Source organism: Diadema antillarum, unplaced genomic scaffold (assembly GCF_040938485.1).
Source record: "Diadema antillarum isolate AM-2024a unplaced genomic scaffold, OU_Dant_1.0 seq00002253_RagTag, whole genome shotgun sequence".
Classification (NCBI taxonomy): Eukaryota; Metazoa; Echinodermata; class Echinoidea; order Diadematoida; family Diadematidae; genus Diadema; species Diadema antillarum.
Window position 1 is genome coordinate 30450 of NW_027272882.1, and position 25853 is coordinate 56302.

Sequence of the window (25853 nt, forward strand, 5' to 3'; positions counted from 1 at the left end):
TTTCCTCTATTATTCTTAAATCAATGTGATATAAGATTCCTGTCAATAGATTTAGGATATCTTACTGGGTATGACAGAGATGGTTCATGGCTTATTTAAGTGACTCGATGATTCAACAAATTGTACCAGTTGAAAGGAATGTCCTTAATTCACAACGGTCCAATATTTGCATTTTCAATGATACAGTTCAAACTTTCATTTTGATAAAACAAGTTTGAACTTATCTATCAACACTGTCCATATCACCTTTATCCATCAGTCATCTCTACAACAAAATTTTTTTTTCTTTTTGTTTTTCCCAAATAATCTAATGGATAAAAGTAAGATTTACACTCGAGTTTAAGCTTCATTTTCCATGCCTCAAAATCATGCCCATTAAATACACACACCTATTCTCATTACAATTCCAGTTTTCACACTGTGTACGTATGTTACAAAGTACTTTTAACATGATGGGTGATATATAACAAAGTCATTTGATGAAACGGGTACACTTTTAATGAAATCTCCTCAATACAAGTTTATCAGGATATATGCTAACTGTAAAAATATTTTAAAGGAATACATGGATTTTCACAAAACTCTCCAAACTTTTTACACATTGGTATCCTTAAATGAGATGAAGGCTCATTTATACAGGAATGAAAAATTCATATTTTGATTCCTTTTTCTTCCACCAATTATCTCCTAATTATGATCTGCAGGACCAGTGATCAATTTAAAAAAAAAGTGGGGGAAAAAAGCAGAACATGAAAAGCTGCACAAATGCTGGCTCGCCACTCCGCAGAGGTCACGAACGTCCACTTGCTCCTATCAGCGACTTCATGCTACTGTCAGAGTGTTGTTCACACCAAATTCTCCTTCCACCGTGGCCTGAGAGGTAGAAATGACATACACACACACCAAAGAAAAAGTTACGCAAAGAAGTGATGACAATATTCACAACAACATCTCTCGAATCAATTGCTTAAGTTATCAGTTCTTCCATACATAATATCAGAGGAGAAACTCTCACCCACTGGGTCTGATTTGTCTACACGCTTTTGTTTTTTAATTGCAAAACATAACTGCACTTGATATAATCTCTCAAATATTTTCGAGTGGAGAAGGTTTGTAAGAGACAAACAATTTAAAATTAGCAAAGTTTATAAATTCAGATCATAACTCATTATGTACCATAATTTGTGTGCTTCACTTTAGATGGAATATCACACTTGCATATAGCTTGACAGCAATGGTATGTTCAAGGCAAAAGAAGGCAGTATGTTCCAAATAGATTGAGCGGCAGTGACCCCTTTTCATAGTGTTGGTTTCTTTTATACAAAGTAATAATAGCTGGGGAAATTGTGAGCAACTAATTATAGTGTAGCTCAAAATCTCTCAATTGTTAGCAGTTTCCTTGTAAGATAACCACACAGCAAAATGTTATTCCTTGGCACACACTCACATGCACTTATTTCTACTATCAAGTCACAAATCATAGAATCTGGAAGAAAATACATAATGTACATAGCTTGAGAGGAATATCTCATGATATCATAGTACTGTCAGTCCAAAGCTGGGTGGATTGTATTACTTTGAGTCATTCTGAATCATTCTGGCACAACCACACCACCCTTTACTTTTGAAAAAAAAAATACCAACACAAACAACGGTAACCAAAAAACTACAAGAAAACACATAGTCAGTAACAAAAACTACAAGAAAACGTATAGTCAGTTATCACTGAGGATTTTGGAAAATTCCTTGGTGGTATGCTTTTAGATGGAAGTTTTCAAAGAGTATTTGATTTTGCTTTTCCTTTTTGTTTGTCCACTTTGTTTTGTTTGTTGTTGTTGTTGTTGTTGTTGTTGTTGTTGTTGTTGTTGTTGTTGTTGTTTTTTTTTTTGGTGTGTATGTGTGTGTGTGTGTGGGGGGTTGATTCTGTGGGGATGGGCTTCATCTGAAAGTACTGACATTAAGTGAAATGTTGTGGCCAGGCTGGTCACAGCAAAAAATCACAAGACATGTGAGGAAAGAAGAAATGTCCATGCACATCTAAACATTCAACTTTTGATAACTACCAAGTCCATCAAGGAGTAATGTTAGATGGGACCATCGTGCTATTTAAAGAAAACCTTTTTTTTTCCCCTGTTCTTGCTTTGAAAACATATCCTCCAGTATGCCACGTAAATATTTATAAGCATGGCTACAATTTCTGTGAGAAAACCAGGAAATGATTATGCATTACAAGCATTAATGGAATTTATTCATATATCTGTACATGACTTTTGTCTGTTTGTGCATTTAAATGGTCTGCATACATTTAGTGCTTATTGCTTGTAAAATAGAGTGTCCACTGTATCAATGATAGTAAAGTGTCAGCAGTAAGCATGCACGTCCTGTATGTATAGACTAGCAAAATGATTGTGCAATCAGTGGCCAAAGATAGTATTGTGCTATGTTACATTGATTCATCAAGTGACACATTGTTACAGACCATCAACCCAGCAAAAGACAGGACAAATATTGTCCTTTTGTGAAGTCAATACAAAATTTGAAATGAGAAAAGTGGGATATATCTTGTTATGAATGGTGCATCTGTCATACAGCAACTAGAAATGTTGCTGACGACTGGTAAATCTCCGCTACATTGCATCATTCTCCCACTAGATCTACATTACGTCTTGACAATGCGATACAACAAATTATCACTGTTCTGTTATATATACACCAATTCAGGGTGATACATAACTTGTTTTAAACATGTGCACTCGTAAGCAGATTTTCAAACTGTCGTAAAATACTTGCCCAAACAGAAAGTCCAGAAATCTGAGAAGCTGATACAGAAAACCACTTGTAAGTCAAGAGCTTAATAAAACATAGCCATTTGAATTAAGAGCACACACTGATTCACAAGCTCAAACACATTGGAGTAACAAACTTGGTTTGATCGAGCGTTGGTGTTACATTGCATTGGGGCTTCTTCAGGAAAGTGCTGAAAAGCTGCTGAAAAGTAATTTCATGCATTGCATCACCGAACAGTCAATTTCCTTGGGCTTCTGTATGCTTGACTTATTGGCCTTGTGGGGAGAGGGGAGTGAAAAAAGATGGCTTCATGACTTTTTTACTTGTCCAATTCCAGCAAGCATTTTCCCCCATCATTCCAAAACACTTGCCTGACTTTGATTTTTGCTTGTCCCTGGCAATCAGGCATGTGCTTATGTAGGACATTGCGATTTTCATTACAATACTTTGAATCTTTTTCCTTCAGAGCTCAAGGAATCTTCCTTCCTTTACAATGTAAGTGCTTTGAGCTCAGCATGCCCACTATCTAGAGAAGAATGAACTTTCATTGTAAGTCAAGATATGTTCAATTCCCTGTGTTTGATTTAAATTTGTTTGTTTGTTCGTTTGTTTGTTTTGGTCACACCTAAACTTTCAAACTTAAAAAAAAAACCAAAAACAAAAAATGCATTTTTTCATCACGGAACAAGACTTGAAAATCTCCAGATAAGACCTCTTTTTAAGTTTCAGAAGGCCCCTTCCTCTTCATGGCCCTGATATTGTTTTGAAATAAATGTTTTTCCAGCTGAAATAATGCACCTCTGGAAAATTACAATGAAACTTACAGCAAATGCAGCACTGATTCCCATCTCGAAAATAATCTTCAGATTCACCATTAAAGGGGACCTCCGGATGATTTTCAGACTTTTACATTTGAAAAACTATAAATCAGTTAAACTGAGTACAGAGTTTCAGAATTTATAGTGATTGGGATGAGGAATGAGAATGTTTTCAAAATTTATAACAAATTGCAATGAACAAGGATGATGACATGGCAGCCTCACCATAAGAATGCATGAGTTGGGGCTCAAGGAAACAGAACAAAAGAAGAAGGCATGCATAGATTCTTCACAGGTGAACTTGTTGAGCAAGTGGTATTGTAATGGAATTGCACTGCTACATTTCTGAAATATATGAGGCTCTGATGTCATCAACACTGTTCAGTGTAATTTGTTTAAGATTTTCAATTTATTGGTTTCTCTGCTCAAGGACCACAACAAATTCCACGAATCTATACATGGAGCTGTTGATTTATGTACTACATGATGTGGAATTATGAAAATCGTCCGGAATGTCCCTTTAAAGGATACTTTAAAGTGAAATAGGAATGTTTGTACTTTTAAATCTGGTAATGCTATAAACCAAGAACATGAAAATCTGCATACAAGAGTGCTTGTGCTTGGAACACAGAGACTGGATTGGCATGCAAACAAACTGGCAATGGTCTATAGACGACAACATGTATTGTACATAAATATATTTGTTACTGCCAGCAAAACAGATTGTTAATCGGGGTAAAGTTGCATTAGCACTCTCTGCTGGATAACAGTAAACGGCAATGCAGGATCAACTCACAACTCGCTTTCATCATCCTGCCCATGATGTTCTCACCTTCTTGTTGTCAACTTTGTCTTCACCATCCACAACAAACTTGTAAGTGTAGTCTCCAGCCTGGAGATTCACTTTTACACTGAAGCAGCCATCACTGTAGAGGTGTATGGAGGATCAAGGCAGGGGTACATGTGAGGCATTTCACAGGTGGTTTAAACCATTTAAAAAGATACTACAGACTGCTTGAGTGATTTGAAAGTTGCAACATCCTCTCAACAGTGCATCACTGTCATTCATTTATTTGTTAGTCACTGCTGCTTTTACAGCTAAACTGATGCATCAGTTTCTTCATTGGCAGTATTTGAAGCATTTATTTCCTTCACTATTTCTTTCTTGCCAGTACTTGCTTCCAGCTGCCAAGTCTGAACTATAGCAAGAAAACGCACTGGAATTAAATGAGATGAAATGATGCACAGTTTGAGGTGGGGCAACTATCAAGCCAGCTCACTGGATCGGCCTGGTTGCTCCAGCATCACATAGCCCAATGTTCAACTGACTCGACTGTCGTGTGATTCAAAAACTTGTGGGTGGCATGGACTGACAAAATTTGTAAATGATGGAGTATTGCTGTGATCTGGCATGTATGAACACTGTCACTTTGGAGAATCGAGGCAGTGCGATGGGTATGAGTGTGGAAGAGGTAGACCGACCCAAACCTGTGCAGAATGAAGTATGAAATGAATGGCATCGTTCACACCCACACATCAGTTTACCTGCTTAGCACTAGCCCTCCACTCCCCGTCCACGATAAACTTGTACGTCCAGATCCCGGGGGATAGGGACAGCGTTTGTGTGAACTTCCCATCCTCGCTACCTCCATGAATGATTTTGAAATAGCAAGGGGTAGTTTCAAAGGGAGGGGTAGTTTCAAAGGGAGGTATAGTACATATGAGTGGGGGTAGAGGCAGAAGGGCAGGGGATAGAATAGGGGGATAGGGGAAGTTTTGAAATGGGAACAGTGCGATAAACAATAAAAACAAAAACCAACATGAACAGTTTGCAGAAAACAAAAGGCAGATGCCAAACAAAAGACACAAATAGACGCATGAGAAATAAATGAGATGGAGGAGATGATGTAGTTTTATGGAAGAGATAATTGTGTAGATAACATGCAAAATGTGATCAAATAATTGAATGAAAAAAAATTTAAATAAAGCTCAAATTTCATTGATTGTGCAAAAGATTAGAATGATATCATCATGGGAATATATGGTAACAATGTTTATAAATAACGAGACAGATGCAGGTGTCATTCACAGAGAAAATTGTGCATGAGTTTTTATGACATTCCATTTTGAATTTCATGGAACAACACACATGTGAAAAAAATTGGAGGTTGATATACCAAAAAAAAAAAAAAAAAGTAGTGAGAATTTAGAGTGGAAGACAATGCAGACTTGAGATAAATGGAGATGGACAAAACAGGGTTACAGTATACAGAACAATTAATATGTTAAAAGCAAGTTAGATAACTTCAAGAGGATGCAAAATGAAGAAATTTCAAGGACAATGGGGAAAAATGTCCAGGTTAGAAATGGGTTTGAAAATCACAGATATGATGAGATATGGGGGGAAAATGAAACAATATTGCCAATCATACATGTGCATTCGAAATGAATGACTGTAGTCACTTTAACATACTATGATTCAACAACAACAAAGTGAGATCAGCAAGTCATTCATTTTGATCTGCATGAACTGCAATGTAATAATGCAAATAAGAGAACTCGTGTTAGAATTCTACTCATGGCACTTCACAAGCATCCTATTTCAAGGTTTGGGTTTCAGTAAAGAGATAGCTGAAGCTGCCATATTGAATATAAATGATACTGATACAAAGATGTATATCATTCCAATGCCAGGATCAAAATCTTATAGAATGCCATACCATCAGATGCAAGCATTTCAGTAGGTTGTAACAGTTTGTACGAAAAATATCTGATGAAATGCTTCATGAAATGCCCCCCCCCCCCCTCCATGAAGTAGGAGTGAAGAGGGAGACATAGAAAGAGAAAAAGAAAGAAAAGAAAGAGAGCAAAAGAGCAAAAGGGATAGTGAGAGAAAAACAACTCACGCTTGATCGAGCGGTATCTTGTCCTTCCACTCGTTGAAGCTTCCAGTGACAAAAACTTCCTGGCCACCCTCTTCCCATCGGAACTCCACCTCTGTTTTCTTCTCATCTAGGACCTGGTCCCCTGATGGACCATCTGTGAAAACAACAACAACAAAACATAAGGTTAGCAATCATTTGCTGGCCAACACTCAAAAAAAAAAAATCATCTGTAGCTCAGGACACTGCACTGTTGAGAATACTTATTCCTCCTTGCTAGAAGTAGCAGTTAAACGATTGTAAATATAAATCAAATCAATATAAACATTGTAATAATTATGATTGCACTGTGTATGCCCGAATGCATCCTATCTAACATATGCATGAACAATCACCACATCACATGCACACTGTCTCGACTGCACTTTCGACTACACTTTCCAACCTCAAGAAGCATTTATGATTCATACAGACATCATTTTCAAAGACGGCTGGCCATCATCTTCAAGCTATGCTTACACTTTAAACGTGGCAGCCATCTGCATTTTCTAGCTGTCATAAACTGATATTTATGTTCTTCCATAATGCAAGCACAAATCAAGTTTATGTGCCGGGTACATATTTTTGTTTTACACACTTCATTACATTTATCTTTTCCTGTTGTTAATTACAGGTAATCTTATGCCAATATATATATATATATATATATATATATATATATATATATATATATACATATTTTGTTTTTTTTTTGGGGGGGGGGGGGGCTGTGATACATGCAGAAAATGCAGAAATTCAGGCTGTCCTGAATTATGGAAGCAAACCATCCCACGAGCTGCTAAAAATACTTTCTTCTACACACATATTACGCAGAAGTTGCTTTAGACATTGTACCCGAGTAGCCATGTTACAATCTGAGTTCTGATTGTTACGTAGATCATGTGATCGATCTGTTATTCTTTTAGTCAATTCCATGCATGGCTACCTTATTGACACTAGTATTAATTTTTTTTTAATGCTTCTTATCCTCTTCAAGAAAAAGGAAGCATGCTGTTGCCTATTAAGAGTGAATCTGTTGCAAATAAGAGTTCAGAAGAAAGCAGGTTCTTCTTTAGTACACACATACTTATTCAGTGCCTCCTGTAAGTATGAACAAATTAAACTCTGTTCTGCACTAGACTACTGGTATGTTTAAGTGGAGTGAAGTTACAATGCCATATTCAAATAAGTTCAGGTGCTGTTGGACAGACAAACTGAAGGAAAACAGGTGGGGATTTAAAAAAAAAAGCAAACTGCAAGTCACCTAGTACCTTTCAGGCTTAAAATCATGGCGAATGACTGTCTACATTGTAACTCTATCCGAACTCTGACAATCTGAAATATTGAAAGCAATCTAAATATATATGACAGACAACCAACCTAACTCTCCTCAACCATCATTATACATTTATACACACAGACATCAACAAGGGTAAAAAAACTATAAATGTGTCAAGAATTCTCCCCAAACAATGGAAACTATTGAGACAGTACCATCAACTTTTGTGATTTTTACATTCACTCATTCTTCACTTAAACATACGGTAGAGAATTTTAGTTTTAAATTGCAACTTGCTGCACATTGCAAACTGTCTGATTGCATGTACTATATAACTGTACAAAACAAGATTGACAAATATTTTTGCGCTTGACTTCAGAGGATTAGCTGAACACAATTCATGCAACAACAACAACAACACCACCAAGCCAAATGATCCTTGACATTTTCGATTGCTATTCAGGAATGCGGACACCATATGAAAATGCAATATGGCTGGCGTATATCTTAGTTCACTGACAGCAGCTGCCGGTTTCTACCAGTAAAATGTTCATATTGGTGTGAAGATCTGGTTTTAAAGCTACTTTACGAAACACTTCGAAAAACTAGGGTATTTGCCATTTCTCAATAACTTTTAGTGTGCAGTAGCATAATAACTATTTTGAAATGTAGCACTTACAAAGTAGATACAACATCAAGCCTGCAATGAACTCGGTACTCTATCATACAATTCGCACTCGAGGCCATAGCATGCTTGACATAGAAATGCTACTTCTATATTATACAGCTGACTCCCGTCTAATGAAGTCCTTGGGATAGGCAGTTTTGTTTAGTTATATATCAAAATTTTGTTATAGCTGAACAAAGAAAATATATAAAGATATGAAAATAATAATTTGGGGATCTGAATATTAATTTCATTGTAACAAAAATGTCATTTTAAGTGTTCTTTATAATGGGAGTGCACTGTATGCCTCTACAATGGCTCCAATACTGTGGCCATCTCATTCTCTAAATATTTTGGTCTGCTGCTGAGTTACAGACAGAAACACATACTTGACTTCATCTATACCCTTATCTAAACTTTTTTTTTTGACCCATTTGCTCTACATTGTGTCAAACTCCAAATGCTCGATTATCAAGCAGGCCAGACTCCACTTTATCTTGCTGATAACTCGAGATCCAAACTAGTCTTTTTGATAACTCAACATTGAGCTTATTTGTTTTATTTGCAGAACATTTGACAATGAATGGAAAACATTGGTGGCACTGTAGCATGAAAACTACTTGAACAAGAGACCCGGGGGCCTCACATTCACCTGAGTATCGCAACTTCACCTTCCATACATTCTTGCAGACTACTACCTGAGAACATTGCAAAGTAGGGGGCAGCTTTGAGGGCTTTCATGGGGGCATAGTGTTCATTTGCAGATTCCATCACACTGGTAAAATACTTGCCAAGTACACTACATTTAGACAATTTAACTATGCAGTTAAAAAAAGAGAGACTAAAATGTAAAAACTAGCACTAACTTGGCTTATCGCTTCTGGTTAATAAAAAAAAAAAAAGAATTAAGAAGATTCCTTAATAATGTGGGGGCTCTATACTAAAGACATATCCCTTCCTGCATTGTATTCTCTGACCCATCAGCTGCACACAACAGTTAACAGCAACAAATTTAATACTTTTAGACTTTTTAAAAACTTGCCAGATGCACAAAGAAAAGAACAAAGTGTCATCTGATTACAGGATATGCACTACAGGAAGAATCTGAGGGCACACTTTGGCAGTCTATAGTACAGAGCAAAGTTTATCTCATGGCACAGATGTTTGAAGCTTGATCATTCATGATATGCAGCTAAAGAAGTGTCTTGGATTTTTTGGTGTGAAAGTATTGACACTGCTTCGAAGGTGATGAGCTACAGTTATCGTAGTATCATTACAGCATAACTTTTTTCTTGAATGCTGACAGCAGGTATGCAGAGGTCAAAACTCAGATGACGCCCGCTTTGAATATTAAAGCTAAAACTTAGTTCTCAAAAGGGCTCAAAATTCATCTTCCACCATCAGGCATTTGTTCGCAGTATACTGTAAAACATGATATATTCATGGCATGAAATTTTCGCGAATTGGAGCCAATGGCCGTTTTCGCGGCATGAAATTTTCGCGAATTGCCACTGGCATTCAACGCATATAGTGTAAACAAGAACTTTTGCATGCATTTTAATTTCGCGAATCTTGGCTCATGTGAAATTAAGATGCACGCGAACATTCCTTGTTTTACAGTATCAAAAGGCTCACCAAGAAACTTGTCTGGCTGATGTGATTATGTCAGGATGAGTATTTTGAGATCAAATTTGTGACATAATAAAAGTTGGTGTACCAAACTTTTATTCCTTAAGTGCCCTCCCCTTTCAGTAGCGGTAGGTGGAATGTTACTGTGTGTGATGATTGAAACTTTTTAATAGCAGTAGCATTGAATCAAATGCAGCTGAAAAGCTGCAGATGCGATGGCCCGACTGCTATGGCCCGATATATGTTGTAATCATTGTAATCAATTATAAACATCACCTAGCAACCACAATCAGGAATGCTCTGAGATTGCAATACTTTCAAGCATAACTTTTTAGGTAATATTTCATATTTTTGTTGCTACCCAACTGAAACTGTGTTATCACAGCGTTATTTTACACGTTTCTGCATACATCTTCACTTTAGAGCAAATATCAATAGTTTCTGCAGTCATATGGAAAGTATGTTTTACCTTTAATACACTGACACAATGATAAATCAGATTTGACCTGGACCTTCTCAAAGAGAGCCTGTCACCTTGGGGCACATTTCACTGCTGTGAAACAAATCTTTTCTTGACATTAGACAGAAAATTGAGTTGACAGCGTATAAATTATTTACCCCGTTTCACAGTGATATGAAAGATGAACTAATAGGTGGCATGAACTTTCAAAAATTGCCTGAAACTCATGAAAATATTTTTGAAACACATCAATCAGGCATCAGGTCTGTCATGGATCAACAATCTATCATGCGGTTATTTAGCCATGATCAATTGAGACAGATAAATCATGCTACTTTAGTATCAATTGAGAGCCATTTTTTGTTTCTTTCCATGATATGCAAGATTTAGCAAATCATGTTACATTATTTCACCACTATCTGTGATTAGATTACCCTATACAAAATGCATGTTCCTGATGTCAGCAGGGCTGCCCACCTCTGCAGATACCCCCCACCAAAAAAAAGCACAGCACAGTATACAGAAAATTGAAGACACAAATTGCATCTTTATCACAAAATGAGAAAATCACCCTTACTTGGAATATCAAATGAAAAAACAAAAATCGTTTAGGCCCTAATGGGGACAATACAAAACATATTAGCTGGCAGCTCTGTGGTTGAGCTCTTCTGTTTTTGCATTGCTTGATAGCCAAGGACTTGGAAAGACAAAAAACAAACTCACTTGTGACTGCTACAGAGGTGTCATCCTGCTCTTTGGACTCCTCTGCAACAGACTCCTTGGGTGCACTGGGCTCCTCTGGGGCAGGGGTCTCCGTGGCAGCTGGTTCTGGGGTGGGGGTTGCTTCCCCATTGACAGCATCTGCCTCAGCTGCTGCACTGGGGACCTCATCCTGCTTGTCTGCTTCTACTGCTGCCTCAGGCTGAAGTATCAAAGACATGTGTGAGGTTGTAAATATCTCATGACTCCACAGGGGAAGCAGCAAAGTTATTTTTTTTAAACAAACAGACAAGAACTCTAACAATAACAATCAGAATTAGGTCAATCACATGAACCGTGCCACATTTGAGTGTGCTACACAAGTTAAGCTGCATTCATGCAACAGAGTTACAAACAAGAATGTGTCTGAACATTTAAGGCACACACCAGAATACACATATAACATTTGGTGAAGACTTGTTATTATAAGACTGCAATCAATGTTACATCTGGACCTGAATCATGGCATCATTTATCTACTTTGTCCCCTACAACCACCACTCATCACTACCATAAATCGCACATATCATCAAACATTTAATATGGCATATTTTGGTGCATCTCTCCTGGAATACCTGAGCAGGATTTTCTGCAGGTGTTACTGGTGATGGTTCAGCAGGAGCTTGGGTTGGTGTGTTCACCTCTGCTTGTGTTTCCACAGGTGACTCTGCCTCTGCCCGTGCCTCATTTGGTGTTTCAGTTGGCGTTTCTACTGGTGCTTCTGCTGGGGCCTCTTTGGGTGTTTCAGTTGGCTGTTCAGGTACATCTACCAATGGTTCCGCAGTTTTTTCCACTGGTGAACTCGCCGACACTTCAGCTGGTGCTACTACCGGTATTTCAGCTACTGGTGGTGGCATTTCTGCTGGTGCTTCTGCCGGTGCTTCTGCCGGTGCTTCTGCCGGTGCTTCTGCCGGTGCTTCTGTCAGTTCCGCAGTTGCTGCCTCAGCTGGTGCTTCAGGCTGAGATTTTGCTTGTGACTCTGCTGGTACCTCTGGTTCTTCTACTGGTGCTGGAGCTTCTACTGAGACTTCTGTCTGTGCCTCATCTGGTGGTGGTACTTGTGTTTCGGCTGATGCTTCTACACATGCTGCAACTGGCACTCCTGGTGTTTCTGTTGTTTCTACTTTTGTTTCTGCTGTAGTTTCTGCTGATGGTTCAGGCTGAGGTAGAAATACCACAGATTGGGCTGTAGTAATCTTTATAAATACTAAATGGAAAACACACTAAATCCTTGTCAAATGGACAAGACTTTAAACAGGTAACACATGATGTGTCAAGAGCAGATACTCTAACCAATATGGGCTTCATGCTACATGCATTCAACTTTATGCATGCGGTAAATTTACATTCAAGAAAAGGGGGGAAAACAATACTCCCGGGGGAAAATATTTAAAAAGAAATGTACGTTGTGGTAAGAAATGTGCTCTTTTACATTAACTCATACAACTAAAATTAAAGTGGCTGGGTTAGGATAATATTTGAAATGTCACATATTTTTTCTCCTGTGCTTGCATGTGTCAGCTGTGCGTTAAATATGACTCAAGGGTAAGTGGTTATTCCAACTGAATATGAAGTTGCACAAACAGAGTAGGTACTTAAAGAAAACATAAATATGTAAATGGCTTGAGCAAGAGAATTTTCAAATTTACAAATTCCAACGGTGCCATCTATTAAAGCACTCTGAAAATGACTTGCCTGTGAAGATAACTGAATTAATCATGCTTTCACTATAGATGGAGAACTTAAGTGAACTGTGCAAAGTTCTGGATTTTATTTTTAATGAGTGTCATGCACAATAAAATGAGGTGTAAATTGAAAGAACTGTGTTTATATTCATTCTTTGTGATCTGTTTTGCTGTTAAAAGAAAACCCCAGTGAACAAACTTAAGTGTTGGTCTTCAAGACAATGTTATAATGTGAGCAAAATGTGTATCATGCATCTGACAAAGTTACGGTGAGATTTATCTGTCATGGAGTACCTGGCCTGGCATTTGTGCAGGTGATGATGCAGGTGCTTTCACTTCCACAGGTGGAGCTGGTGCTGCAGCTGATACTTCGGATTGTGCCACAGGCTGCACTGAGGATTCTACTGGTGCTGCTTCTTGTGATGCTGCAGGTTCTGCCTGAGTATCAACTTGTATTTCTGCTGGTGATTCTGATGGTTCTGCAACACGCTCTGTTACTGGAGTTTCTTTTGGTGCATCTACCGGTGTTTCCCTTGGCGTTTCACCCTGTCCATCCAATTGTGCTTCTCCAGGGGTCTCTGCAGAAGTGTCTGCAACTGCACCTATTGGAGCCTCTGCTGGAATTGTGGATGCTTCCACTGGCACTTCTGGTGACACTGCCTCTGATTCTACTTCTGCTGGCATTTTACTTAGAGAATCATCAGGGGCTTCCACTGATGCTTCTGCTGGTATTTCTTTCTCTACTTCATCTTGCACTTTTACTGCTGATTCAGTTGGTGCTTCTTCTACTTTTGCTGGTGCTTCTGTTGGTGCTTCTGCTGGTGCTTCTGCTGGTGCTTCTGCTAGTGTTTCAGCTGGTACCGGTGCCAGTGCCTGGACAGATACTTGTGTCAGTGTCTCCTTCTCTGCCTCTTCTGTAGGTTCTACTGATTTCTCTGTGTGTGTTTCCTCAGGCTTTGCTGCTTTTTCTTCTGGTATTGATTCTGCTGGTGCATCCAATACAACTTCCGCAGGTTCTTGAGCCAACGGAACTGTGCATGCAGCAATGGGCACCTCTAATGGTACTTCCTCCAGTGTTTCAGCAGATACTTGATCTTGCATTTCCACTGGGGTTTCCTGCAGTGTTTCTGCAGGTGCTTCAGCCAGCACTTGTTTCGGTGCTTCGGCTGGTGCTTTCTCTAGCACTTCTGCTGGTTCCTCCACTGGTGTTTCTGCCAGTGACTTTGGCGGTTCTTCTTCAGGTTTATTAGCCGGTGCTTCGGCGGATACTTCCAACAGTTGTTCCTCTGGTGCTTTTGCTGGTGTCTCAACACGGGTCTACAGACAAGTAAAGAATTCAGTGACATAGTGCATTGACACATTACATATCCCTTACCACCATGTATCACACAAATCACCAAGTCCCTTTTAGAGATCTTGTGACATGGACCATGCAATTTTGTCTATGAAAGTTCCATGGGGTTTCCTTTGGCAGCACATGGAGTTATTGCTTGAGCATGCTTGAAAAGATTGCAAAATTGGCTCATTCATGAAATCTAGAAGTGATTATGTGCATTCAAGATATTGATTCTCTTTAAAGACAAATAATCTTTAGCACCTTAGCACCTTTTGTGAGGGAGGGGGAGCAGTATTTCTTTCCCCCCCCCCCCCCCCTTGGTCACTCAGCTGAATTAAGCATTACAGCTATGATACTACTGCTAGGTCATTTCTGATGGCATGTTATCTAATGAAGCAATGAATATCGGTCCCTTTTCTGCCCAACCTCCTCAAGGTTTGGCAAATTGTGACTGTACAGGTTTTGGCTGGAAGCCAGAGCAAAAGCATATCATGCTGTGGAAGTTGTGACCAGCGCCTGCGGCATTGAAGACAATAATACAAGCATACCATACCATCCTTTTTCCATGCATGCAATCACAAAAGCATTCACCATTGCATTCACATTACACAGGTCAACCCACATAATGATGGAAGTGTTTCTGCAGAATACTGTCAATGCCAGTTTTTAAAGATATGACCTATTAATGCTGGGTTCCTACTGTCATATGATGCACCTGGCATGCCATGATTGGCCATTGGTAGCTGATCATGGAATATTTGTTTCTGTCTATCAAAATTTGCACAATGACCGAATCATGGTCTTAATCCTGAAGTAACTGTAGAGATCTTATCAGATCTTGAGGTCAGTCATGGCAATTGTATCGATCGCAGAAATTTTTGTTTAACCATCCAGAACTTTTCTACAATCAACACAATTGCTATGACTCACCTCAGGATCTGATAAGATCACCACGATTACTCCACAATTAGTGCTGCAAGTTCATTGTGGTGCAAATTGTGAGACACTATTGGCTAATCGTGGCATGAGTAGCAGATCACATGATAGTGGGAACATAGCATTAGTGAAATAAAGACACCAGAATAATTTGAAGTCAAGATGGCATCTTGGTATTTAATGTATCATGCGGCATGAGTCATTACGATGTTTCAGCGTGTTAGATGTCACCTTAGTCATATCACTGTGATCTGATGATGGAAAACTGTTACTTAAAAAAATAATTCTAGTTCTGTGTAACTGCAGTAATTCAAATGATGTGTAAACTGGATTTATTACAGTTCATACCTCAGTTTTTATGATGAAATGTGGCCAATGAATGTTTCACTTTCCTTATGAAGTTAAATGATGTATTGAAATGACATGTGAACATCAAATACTCATCGTACATCTTGACTTTTGTATAGGACGAGTGCTTTTGAAACTTGGTGCAGCACATTTTATCATCGACCTAAAAATACCTTTAATATGAAGTCATATGAAATTTCCGCATGTCAGTTGCATGGATAACGTCATGTGATACCTTCCAGTACTCCATGTCTCACATGATTTTGCTCCAGCTTTTACACAGGCATCCTGAATGCATGCTAATTCGATGCAATGTACAGCACCACTAGCATCCTTTAAGAAGGCAAGTAGATGAGCGCAAGACTGTATTCGCTATGACTTAAGTGTGATAATAGCATGGATTTAAAGGTATCAAACAATACATACAGTCTTTATTTGCAGGTGGGTGCAAATGTAAGCACGGGAAAGGTCAAAGTTACATGGGAGCAGCACATAACATGGCACAGGATTCAACATGTAGTATACACCAGTGACAAACACCACATAAACATGGAACTGTAAATCAACAACATTAAAGAACATGCCCCTCCCAACATGGCAACATTTTTGGGAATTCAGCACTGCATTTCCGCAAGAAAGCAGAGAGCCAGTTCATTTTCTGATATGAAGAAAGCCAGCATGCTTTTATCAAAGATTTTTCCTTCTTCCAAGGGAAATGGTGTGCAGGAGAGAAGAAGAGTGGACTTTGGGAGTAAAACCAGATTACGAGCAAACCCTCCTATTAACACCACAAACCAGTAATTTCTCACTTGAATTGATGCTTGTAATACTGACCTTTGACAAGCTTGATAATATTTTACTTACAATCCTAACCGTTTTACAATTATTGAAGAAAGGAAGCACTTAAATAGAACTGACTGAAATATAAATCTGCTGAATTTCTGGATACTTTGGTACAATTTCACTCAAAGTATATTTCTCAGTCAAACTTTCTCAACAAAATAACTCCTGGATAAGATTAGGTAAAATATTTCTATTTATGTCCACTGATTATAAATCATTACACCAGGAAGACTTTTTGACAAGCAATCACGTCCTTTACCGAATATTATTTGAGCTCTCTGATACCTTTAGAATCATGTTTGCCTAATTGATGAAAACACAGCTAATATTTCTCCTTAATGGCTTTTGCAAAGACAATGATATTATGAACTTTGACATGTGGTCACTGACCCAATTCATAAAAGTGTTAAAAATCTGATAATGGTAGTTATTATGACATTCATGATATTAATCTCTATTTTCAAACCAAGTTTAATATGTGGTGGGTACAGTGTTTATTGTTGAAATAAAGATGGATCTCTTTTTTTTTCTGTGAATATATATAAAGACTTCTGTGTGATGATAGAATGCATTTAAAACAAAAATCACACTCTCATCATTGAAGGAAATGTTTTAACATGAAATAGCCATGCATGTCCAATGATAAAAGCTAAAGTACATACTTACTCTTCCTTTTGCTGGGGCTTTAAAAAGACTCACATAAGCTGCATCTTCCAGCAGCTATCATCATACATGTACTTACTTGATCGAAACATTTCATAAAGATAACCCTATACATATATTATATAATTTTGTTCCAGTTTGAAATGTCTCTTTTTGCAAGCCTCATATGACAAATCAAAAGTTTGATGTATTTTGTAAAACTATGCAAGAATATGCACATTTCTATCCTACAGAAATGAAGACAGCTAGAACTGTCATTTTGATAGGGTCCAAATGATTCCCAATGTTAACATGACTTTTTATGAAATATAACAGGAACCCATAATAAGATTTATTCCCAGTGAATAAAAATAAATAATCGTATGGGCATATCAAGTAAGCTAAATTCAAAAATTAAACAGAGATGGAGGATGTAATAAACATTTGGATTTCAGTGAGTAAGCTCTTATGTTGTCCTATTGGAATCTAAATTGGCAAAGTGAAAATATGACTGTGATGGAATCTGAGAACTGCTCCTCCATTTTCAAATGGCAGTTGTATATGGCCTTTAAGAACTCTTCAAAATACTTCTCTGCATTAAAACTACTGAAATTTACTTGGGGGGAGTGTTTTTCATCTGTTTTGAGCTGGAAAGAAGCCAGATGCATATCGTTAGTTTCACTTCTTTATACTTTTTTAATTGATATGTGAAAGTAACAATTAAAAAAAAAAGGCACAAACACCTTTGGCAACCTTTCTTTGGAATATTGATACTACAGGCATTCTGTGCTAAGTGTATAAAAAACAGCAATGGGAGCAAAAAAGAAATTTATTATGTGCACACATGCACAGAGGGCAATATTATCAAGATTTTATTTTTGAACAGAGTCTTTAACAGTAAAAACTATTCTTCATCTTACCAAATAAATACTCACTGCTCACTTTCATCCCTGAAAAAGATAATATCTACTCAAAGCATTGGAATATTGACAGCCTGGAATAGTGGCATGTGTATGAAAATATGTTTGGGGCATTCCTCAGACACGTCACAGTGAAACAGCTTAAATGCAACTTTGAGGTTTCAGTAAGCCTTTTAAGAACTGAAGATATCTAGGTTCTATTTGTAGTAAATCTAATGTTCTGAATGGAATATGAATTGTTGATGTGGTCATTATAAAATTGGAGAAGATGAAGAAGGTATTTAGGACTAGTAGAGACTCGGAAATTTGACAGCTGGGGTCACTGCCACATGTGACATGAACAAAATGTTATATAGTGTCATGAAAGGGGTAAACCATTAGGCCATATTAACCCACACGAATGAGTCTTATATGATTATTCTAACTCTGATATATTTTGACACCTTAACTGCAAAAAGTTAAGATTTGTGGTAAACAATCACAAATGAATACTTATTTTTATCTTCCTTTTTAACCTTTGTGCATATACTGCAAATTTTGTCATATATTCACCAATCCTGTGTACTCATAATTAGTTTTCATGATTACTTGCGCTATTTGTCTTTACCTCAGCAGATTCTGTTGGTGCAGGTGCAGGGGCAGGGGCAGGTGCAGGTGCAGGTTCTGAAGGTACATCAGAGGTTTCTGTGGGTGCAACTTGCTCAGCTTGTGGTGGCACAACAGGTGCTGAATCAGGCTCTGTAGGGACAGTGTCCTTTTCAGGGGTGATTGCTTGCTGTGCTGGTTCTGATGGTGGTTCAAGCGGTGCCTGGACTGGTTCTGGGGTAGGTTCCTGTGGAGGCTCTTGGGTTGGTTCCTGTGCAGGTTCTGGTGCAGGTTCTGGTGCAGGCTCTGGGGTTGGTTCTGGTGCGGGCTCTGATTTTGGTTCTGGTGCTGATTCTGGGGCAGGTTGCTGAGCAGGCTCTGGGGCAGGCTCCTGCACAGATTCTGGGACAGCTTCTTTTGCTGGTTCTGGGGTGGGTTCTTGTGCTGGCTCTGGGGTTGGCTCCTGTGCTGGTGCTTGTGCTGGTGCTTGTGCTGGTTCTGGGGCAGGCTGTGAGGGTGCTGTTTCTAGCTCATCTGGCTTTGGTGCTGAGGGCTCTTCTTGTGCAACATCTGGAGAAGGTTCTGATGGTGCAGGTGTTGTTGGTTCAACTATTGCAGGCTCCTTAGAACTTGAATCTACCTGTGCTGGTTCCGGTGAAGGCTCTGATGGTGCAGGAACAGCTGGTTCAGCTGGTGTAGGCTCCTTAAGTTGTGACTCTGTCTGTGCTGGTTCATCTGAGGGCTCAGATTGTGCAGGTGTTGCTGGCTCAACTGGTGCAGGCTCGGACGGTGCAGGTACTGCTGGTTCCACTGGTGCAGGTTCATCTGAATGTGACTCAACCTGTGCAGGTTCCTTTGACTGCTCTGATGGCGCAGGTACCGCTGGTTCAGCTGGAGCCTGCTCAGCTGGAGCTGGTTCTGAAGGAGCATCTTTGGCAGTTTCAGTTTCTGCTGGAGCAGGTGCTTCTGGGGCAGGTTGTGCAGGTGGTGCTTCAGCTGGTGCTGCTGTTTCTGCTGGAGGTGCAGGTTCTGAAGGTGCTGGTTCTGCTGGACTGGGCTCATTCACAGGTGCTGGTTCAGCTGGCTTCTGCTCCTCTACCTGTATGGCACAAAAATCAACAAAGAAACTTCACATTTGCCATTTTCAGTCCTTGGCATGAATGTGTAGGCCTATTTGTATCAAGTTATTAGAAATAGTTACACACAATGAGACCATTCTGCACAAGCTTGCAGTAACTTTGGATCTGAGCAAACTGTATTAGTACAAAGAAAAAACAAAACGATCCTATCAAAATCACCACACAAAAACTGTTCTAGTATCAAGTGGCATGCTAAAGCATGTACAAGTAGCATTTTCTTTTTAGAAGATTATATGTTTCTCTTATGCAATCATGCAATGGAATCACTGCATGACCATTGTATTATGGAATAACCAGGGTAATAAGGGATGGCTGCTTAATGCACTGTGATAGTTATGTCTGTCAGAGGATTTAAAAAAAAATGCTTGTTGAATATTGTATTTTCCAATTAAAGGCCGTCTTAAACTTCTTAAGTTTACTGCTCTTGCAGAAAACTGGACATCATATGCATTGCCAATATATTGAACCATGAGCCCAACACATGACTCCTCTAACAAATAACACCACCAACAGACCATCTGAACACATAAGAATCACAAATAGACTACAAATGTGGACATTTGCCAGAACAGTATTTAAAGGAGAAGTCCGGACGATTTTGAAAAAAATTAACCAAAATCTACATAAATAAAGGACCATAATGACTAAGTTTCATTGAAAAAGACCCTCCCAACTCGCCACAATCGATTTTTTAGCATCACTAATTTTGAATTGTAACCGTTCGATTTCTGTACGCCGGCGAGAAAGATCACGTGACAGCGTGACGTATCATCCTCACATTGCTTTTTGCTTGGAGCGTCAGCTGGCTCGGGGGAGCCCTGCTTGAGCAACGGTGATACGGGCCAAGCAAGCGGTAGTAGCGTACCGCTCAACAGTCTCTGACCACACAGCGGATGCACGCGGCATGATCTATTGCTTCATTAAAAAAATGCCGATGTGTCAAGTGTTAGGGTGTTGTCAATACTTCAACTTTACTAGTAAGTCTTCATATTGAAGAAATATTTCGATTTTAAATTGATATTTATCCACGATACTACCTTATCATGATCCTGAATGCTACAACACGCAGCCCGATTACGCTGTGTGTATTGGGCTGCTGGTCGTAGTTACCGGCGGGGCGCGGCGGCGGTACCAAGCTGGCGCTGGCGTTTCTTCCGCGGTTCAAGTTACATGTATACTGTCGTATTTTATCACCGTCAGACACACTTTTCAACAGTCTCGGACAACAAAAGAGGCAATAATTCTGACATTGACAGACTGATTTCAGATTGTTCACACTCAGAAGTCGAAAAAACGATCGCGGATTGTGATAGCACTTGGCAGCAGCAGACGTGAATGTATGCCTGAACAGCCCGACAACAGCTAATGCATTGTAAGTGATGGGGTGGACACTAATAAGTATGGCAGTATTATAATACATACATATTTCAATTTAAACGAAAATGTTATAGCATTGCAACTATTTTACATTAATCTTTGAAGATTTTATATAGATATATAACGAAGATTATTTGAATAAAGGAATACAGCGTTTGGCAACAGCACTCCTAAATCGGTGTACGGTCTCCTGCAGTAGCGCCGACAAGGCACACCTATGCAGGCATGCAGATACCGCCCGCAGTCAGCAGTGCAATGGGACATCGATGCGTAGCTGGGCTTCGCTCGCAGTGCTCTCAGCTGAGGAAACTGCGCCTGATACGTCACGCGCAATGCATCCTGGGACAGATAGTACGAAGGGCTGCTCGCGACGGATTCGAACATGAAGAATTACCTTATTTTTAAAAAAAATCATAGTAAATGTATCTGATGGTCTTTTCTCATCGGGAAAAGGGTAATAGGTTCATGAAATATTGTTCTTTACACACAAAACGGCTGATAATCGTCCGGACTTCCCCTTTAAAACATGCCAATAAGTAGAATATGCACTTGCATCAAGAATCTTTCTTCATCTTATCCAATAGCTATCAAAATACTCTGGCATGGTGACTATTATCCAGAAAGCTTCAGATGTACAATGGTTTAATGGATAATTCAAACTGATTTTCCATAAAGGTAATACTCAAGTAAAATCCAGTAAATAATTCATTAACTTTGCCCCTTGTAGTTGCTTGTAAAATCATTCAACAAAAATGTATTTAGTCAGTGTATTTTGTCTGGCATTTAGATTTTTCACTCCATGCATGTCAACTTTAATCACACAAGTTAAATTCAACAGACAAAATGGTAGAAGGTTTATGAGAAGCAGACATATAAAAGATAAGAGAAGTTATTGGAATTTGATGTTGCAGATGTTTTCACTAAACAGTGCTTCTGGTCATTACCACATATTCAGACTAGAGGAAGTGATGCTGTAACTACCTCACAGGCCTCACACTGACCTGTTCAGAATTTAAAACTAATATGAAACGACATCCTTGCTATACTACCTGTTTGGGGGAAAAGGGGTAGCAGATGCTAGATTTTGTCTGTGTGAGTTAAAACCAAAGAAGACAACATGGCCCCTTCTCAACATATATCAGTATTTCACAGAAACAGGAGAAACTTCCATGAAAAGGCCATTACTTTCTTACTTCAAGTCAATTTATGATAAAACTTCTACTATTATCTGTTCAACTGTAGTCTTTACAGTCAAGGTGGACATGAGAGGGGTATCGTACATTAAGGGTAACAAATATGTGCAATGTAATAAAGAAAAGGCTTTGGATGTTCATACATATCTTCAATGGAATGGCTTTTGTTGAAAGTATGATGACACTTTTATTACTCATGATGTTGCATACAGCTAGTCTCTCACAACAATAGGTGTCAGACGAATTTCTACTTACAACAGCAGCAGGCTTTTCAGATGCTTCTTCCTTTGGTTGAGATTCTTCCTCTGCTTTTACTTGTCCTGGTTCCTGTAGTCACATTGAACAATTAAAAAAAATGGCATCAATACACACATCTAAATTTGTAGGCTCCTGCACAGTGGGCAAGTGTAATACTGTCAGCAGTTGTTGTTGTTGTTTTTTTTCACTGTACAACTGTAGACAAATGAATAGGTCCTTTGTGTAAATTAGCATTTCAAGCCATAAAAACTAATAATTTATTATGTGTAGATGTACTTCATTGATCTTTTTATCATCCTTAATTGGCTAAAGACATTTATTCAAATTCATGAAATTCTTCCGTCGAGATGCTTTCATTGCAACTGATTGACAAATTGCCCTGTTATGCAGTACCCGCTGCATGCTATAAGGATTAGATCCAACACTTGCTGTCGGGCGAAAGCTCGGTGGTCTAGTGGAGATGATGCCTGTCCGGTGATCAGGAGGTAGTGGGTTCGAATCCCACTTGAGTATGTACCAGGCCTCGAATTAACCGACGGCCATGGCCGTCGGTGCCCCTCTCGTTGGCCGCAATGCCTTTTTTTCCTTGAATAAAGTTACGGCCAAAAAAAATGTGCCCTTTTTCTTGTGGCCGTGGTGCCCTTTTAGAATGTAAGTTATTATTTATGACGTATAATATGCCCTTTCTCAAAGTCTACACTTTAATAAGCTTGAACAACTTTCCTGATCTCAAATATCATACCTTCAGTTCACTCACGTTCCAATATATCTGATTCAAACTCAAAGTATCTTTCCGAGATACGAGACAACGTGTACGTACATGTATGCCCAACCGGCTTTTACCGTCCCGACTGCCTCCGCAGCGCAGCGGCCATAGAGTTACTAGCTAGGCAGCGGCGGGCCGGAGCAAGTGGTTGCAAGCCATGCTAAAAAATGCCAGGCCTGTCGGACGGCTGCGAGCATTGCCATCTCTCTCGCTCTGCATTCATGCCCGCATGCTCAAAGCAAAATGGCGCCGGAGGTGCTCCAAAGCGAGCGCGGCGTATGCGTTGAGAACGTACTGTATAACAGAACCTACATCGTATTGCGTATGGCCTACTGCCTAACACAAAGAGATATTCCCCAGTGACTGCTAGAGTGCGGGGTCTTCATACGCCCTGTACCATTGTTTTGTGAGCGCAAGGGGAGCATTGGATGACAACGATGCGGTAGGCTCACCCCTCGTGCTAACACGCTAGCAAACGAGCAACCGAAGAGCAGCCAAAATCAAGTGCGTACTCGCGTAAAAGTTCAGAAGTTCGCATAATACGCGCTGTAGAAATGTATACTTAGTACACAAAGTCCGCCATTACTAAGTGGAACAATGGCGGCCCCCAGCCCCCATGAAATACTTATGCATGCGTGCGCTGCTGGAATGTAGCAGCACGGTCGATAGCATACAGCTCTATGGGGCATTCACATCACGTATAAACACCCAACATGCCCTTTCCAATGTGGCCTTGGTGCCCCTCTGACTGACCTAAGTGCCCTTTAATGGCTGGCCTCTTGGAAAAAGTGCCCTTTTCTAAATGGCCTTGCCCCTCCAAAATCCTATTTCAAGGCCTGATGTACGCCCATGATTTTCTATCATGGCTACTACTAAAACACTGATCAATTCAGTGCTTATGTATGTTGATAAAGACATTTACTATATAACTATGCGTGGTTTATGCTTGAACTAGGCTGTTTGCAAAGAAAAAGAAACAGTCAGCTGACACACTGTTCCAAAGATATGATTTTGTATCAATGATCCATGGAAGAAATGTTCTATAGAAGAAATCATGGGAAGAAGAATAAGTAATAGCACACACAAACACATAAAAATCTGAAAATTGTGCAACTACACATGAGCTGGCAGTGAAATGGTATTTTCAACCACATTACAGAATTCCACATGTAGTGTTTAGTCAGTAAGTATGAAGAAAGTTTTTTTTTTTCAAATTTAATTACAAAGTGTAAATATTTGCCTTGTTTGTTTCTCAAACACTGAAAAAAAATGCAATTCCAATTAATTAAAAGATGTGTGTACAAGTGTGTGCATATTCACTCTCCAAAGTTTAGAAAAGTTTGCCTGAATTGGGTGCTCTAGTTTAAAGGTCCTGTTTACCTTTGGGAGTAGTGATTTAAAGGCACATGGTCTCGGTGGTTTAGTCAAATGCGTACGTGGGCGCACGGCGCAAGTTTCCTATAGAGACCTACGCTATCGACTCCTCTTTAGCGCTTACACTGTGACCCATTTCCCCGAGTCCCAAGAAGTCCGATCCACTGTAGTGAGTGGTCCGATCACAGTTCATTGATTCCGCTAAGGGGGGTGACAGCTTTAGCAAACTTCTTTTGTGATGTCATAATAAGAAGCACATAAGCACGCACCCTGGCATTACTACAGACTGCGTGATGCGCAGAGAAGACAACGAAGGCAACGTTACCTAGCAACACCTACGCACTTTACTCTTGATGACAGCTCAACTTCGGCAATCTTCGTATCAATGCTAACGGTCATCAGCAGTATCATCAACAGCGCCCTCTACACTACCAGGACTATGCGCCTTTAAAAAGTGTTCAAGATATCACATTTGATGCATATGTGCAGGTCTGTTGTATCACAAAACATCCTACATATAAGATTTTTGCAATAAAGCCTTAAATATTAGGAGATAACAGTATTTTTCTCAATAAACCATAACTGAATACGGTTTAGTCTGGAAACACTTTTATTATAACTATTGTTCACATTTTATGTATTTAACAATACTAAACATCAATTATACGGATTCAAATTTTTTTCAGCGGTTGTTTCTATCCTTAACTCACATTTTAGAACTATTTTAAAGCACTAATGCTGGGCTTTTGTTTCATCTGCAAATGGTAAATTATGCCTTTAAAAGGCAGCTACGATTGCTGTTTGAGTGCATTACTAGCCATCCACAGGAACTGACAGGTGTTTGAATGAATCACTCTTTATGTGGGCTTTCACAACTTGATTTTCATTGTTGCAATGCCTAAAATTATTCAAACACTGCTCACCAATCATGGATATAGTGGCATACACACAAAAACAAACAATTATATCAACACAAACAGGACTGGTGTTGCATGCACCTGCTAATGTTACATAACACACACACACTGTCCACATAACATACACTCAACTCCCATAAAACAACTCACACCAGCTCTCTCCTTCAGCTTCTCCAACAATAGTTACGTTCAGACTGCAGGCCCTAACCTCGAG

At 39.3% G+C, this 25853-nt stretch overlaps 1 protein-coding gene across 1 annotated transcript in view; it reads right to left on the reverse strand.

Moving 5' to 3' along the window:
* Positions 1–282: 282 nt before the first annotated feature.
* Positions 283–25853, reverse strand: part of LOC139714361 (uncharacterized) — a 50461-nt gene continuing 24890 nt past the window's right edge. The window contains exons 3-10 of the mRNA XM_071626068.1: positions 22580–22651; positions 18638–19714; positions 13300–14322; positions 11896–12480; positions 11285–11483; positions 6512–6644; positions 4438–4531; positions 283–873 (exon numbers count right to left, since the gene is read on the reverse strand). Coding sequence (XP_071482169.1) covers positions 823–873; positions 4438–4531; positions 6512–6644; positions 11285–11483; positions 11896–12480; positions 13300–14322; positions 18638–19714; positions 22580–22651 — 3234 coding nt within the window. The 3' untranslated portion in view covers positions 283–822. The remainder of the gene's footprint in view (positions 874–4437; positions 4532–6511; positions 6645–11284; positions 11484–11895; positions 12481–13299; positions 14323–18637; positions 19715–22579; positions 22652–25853) is intronic.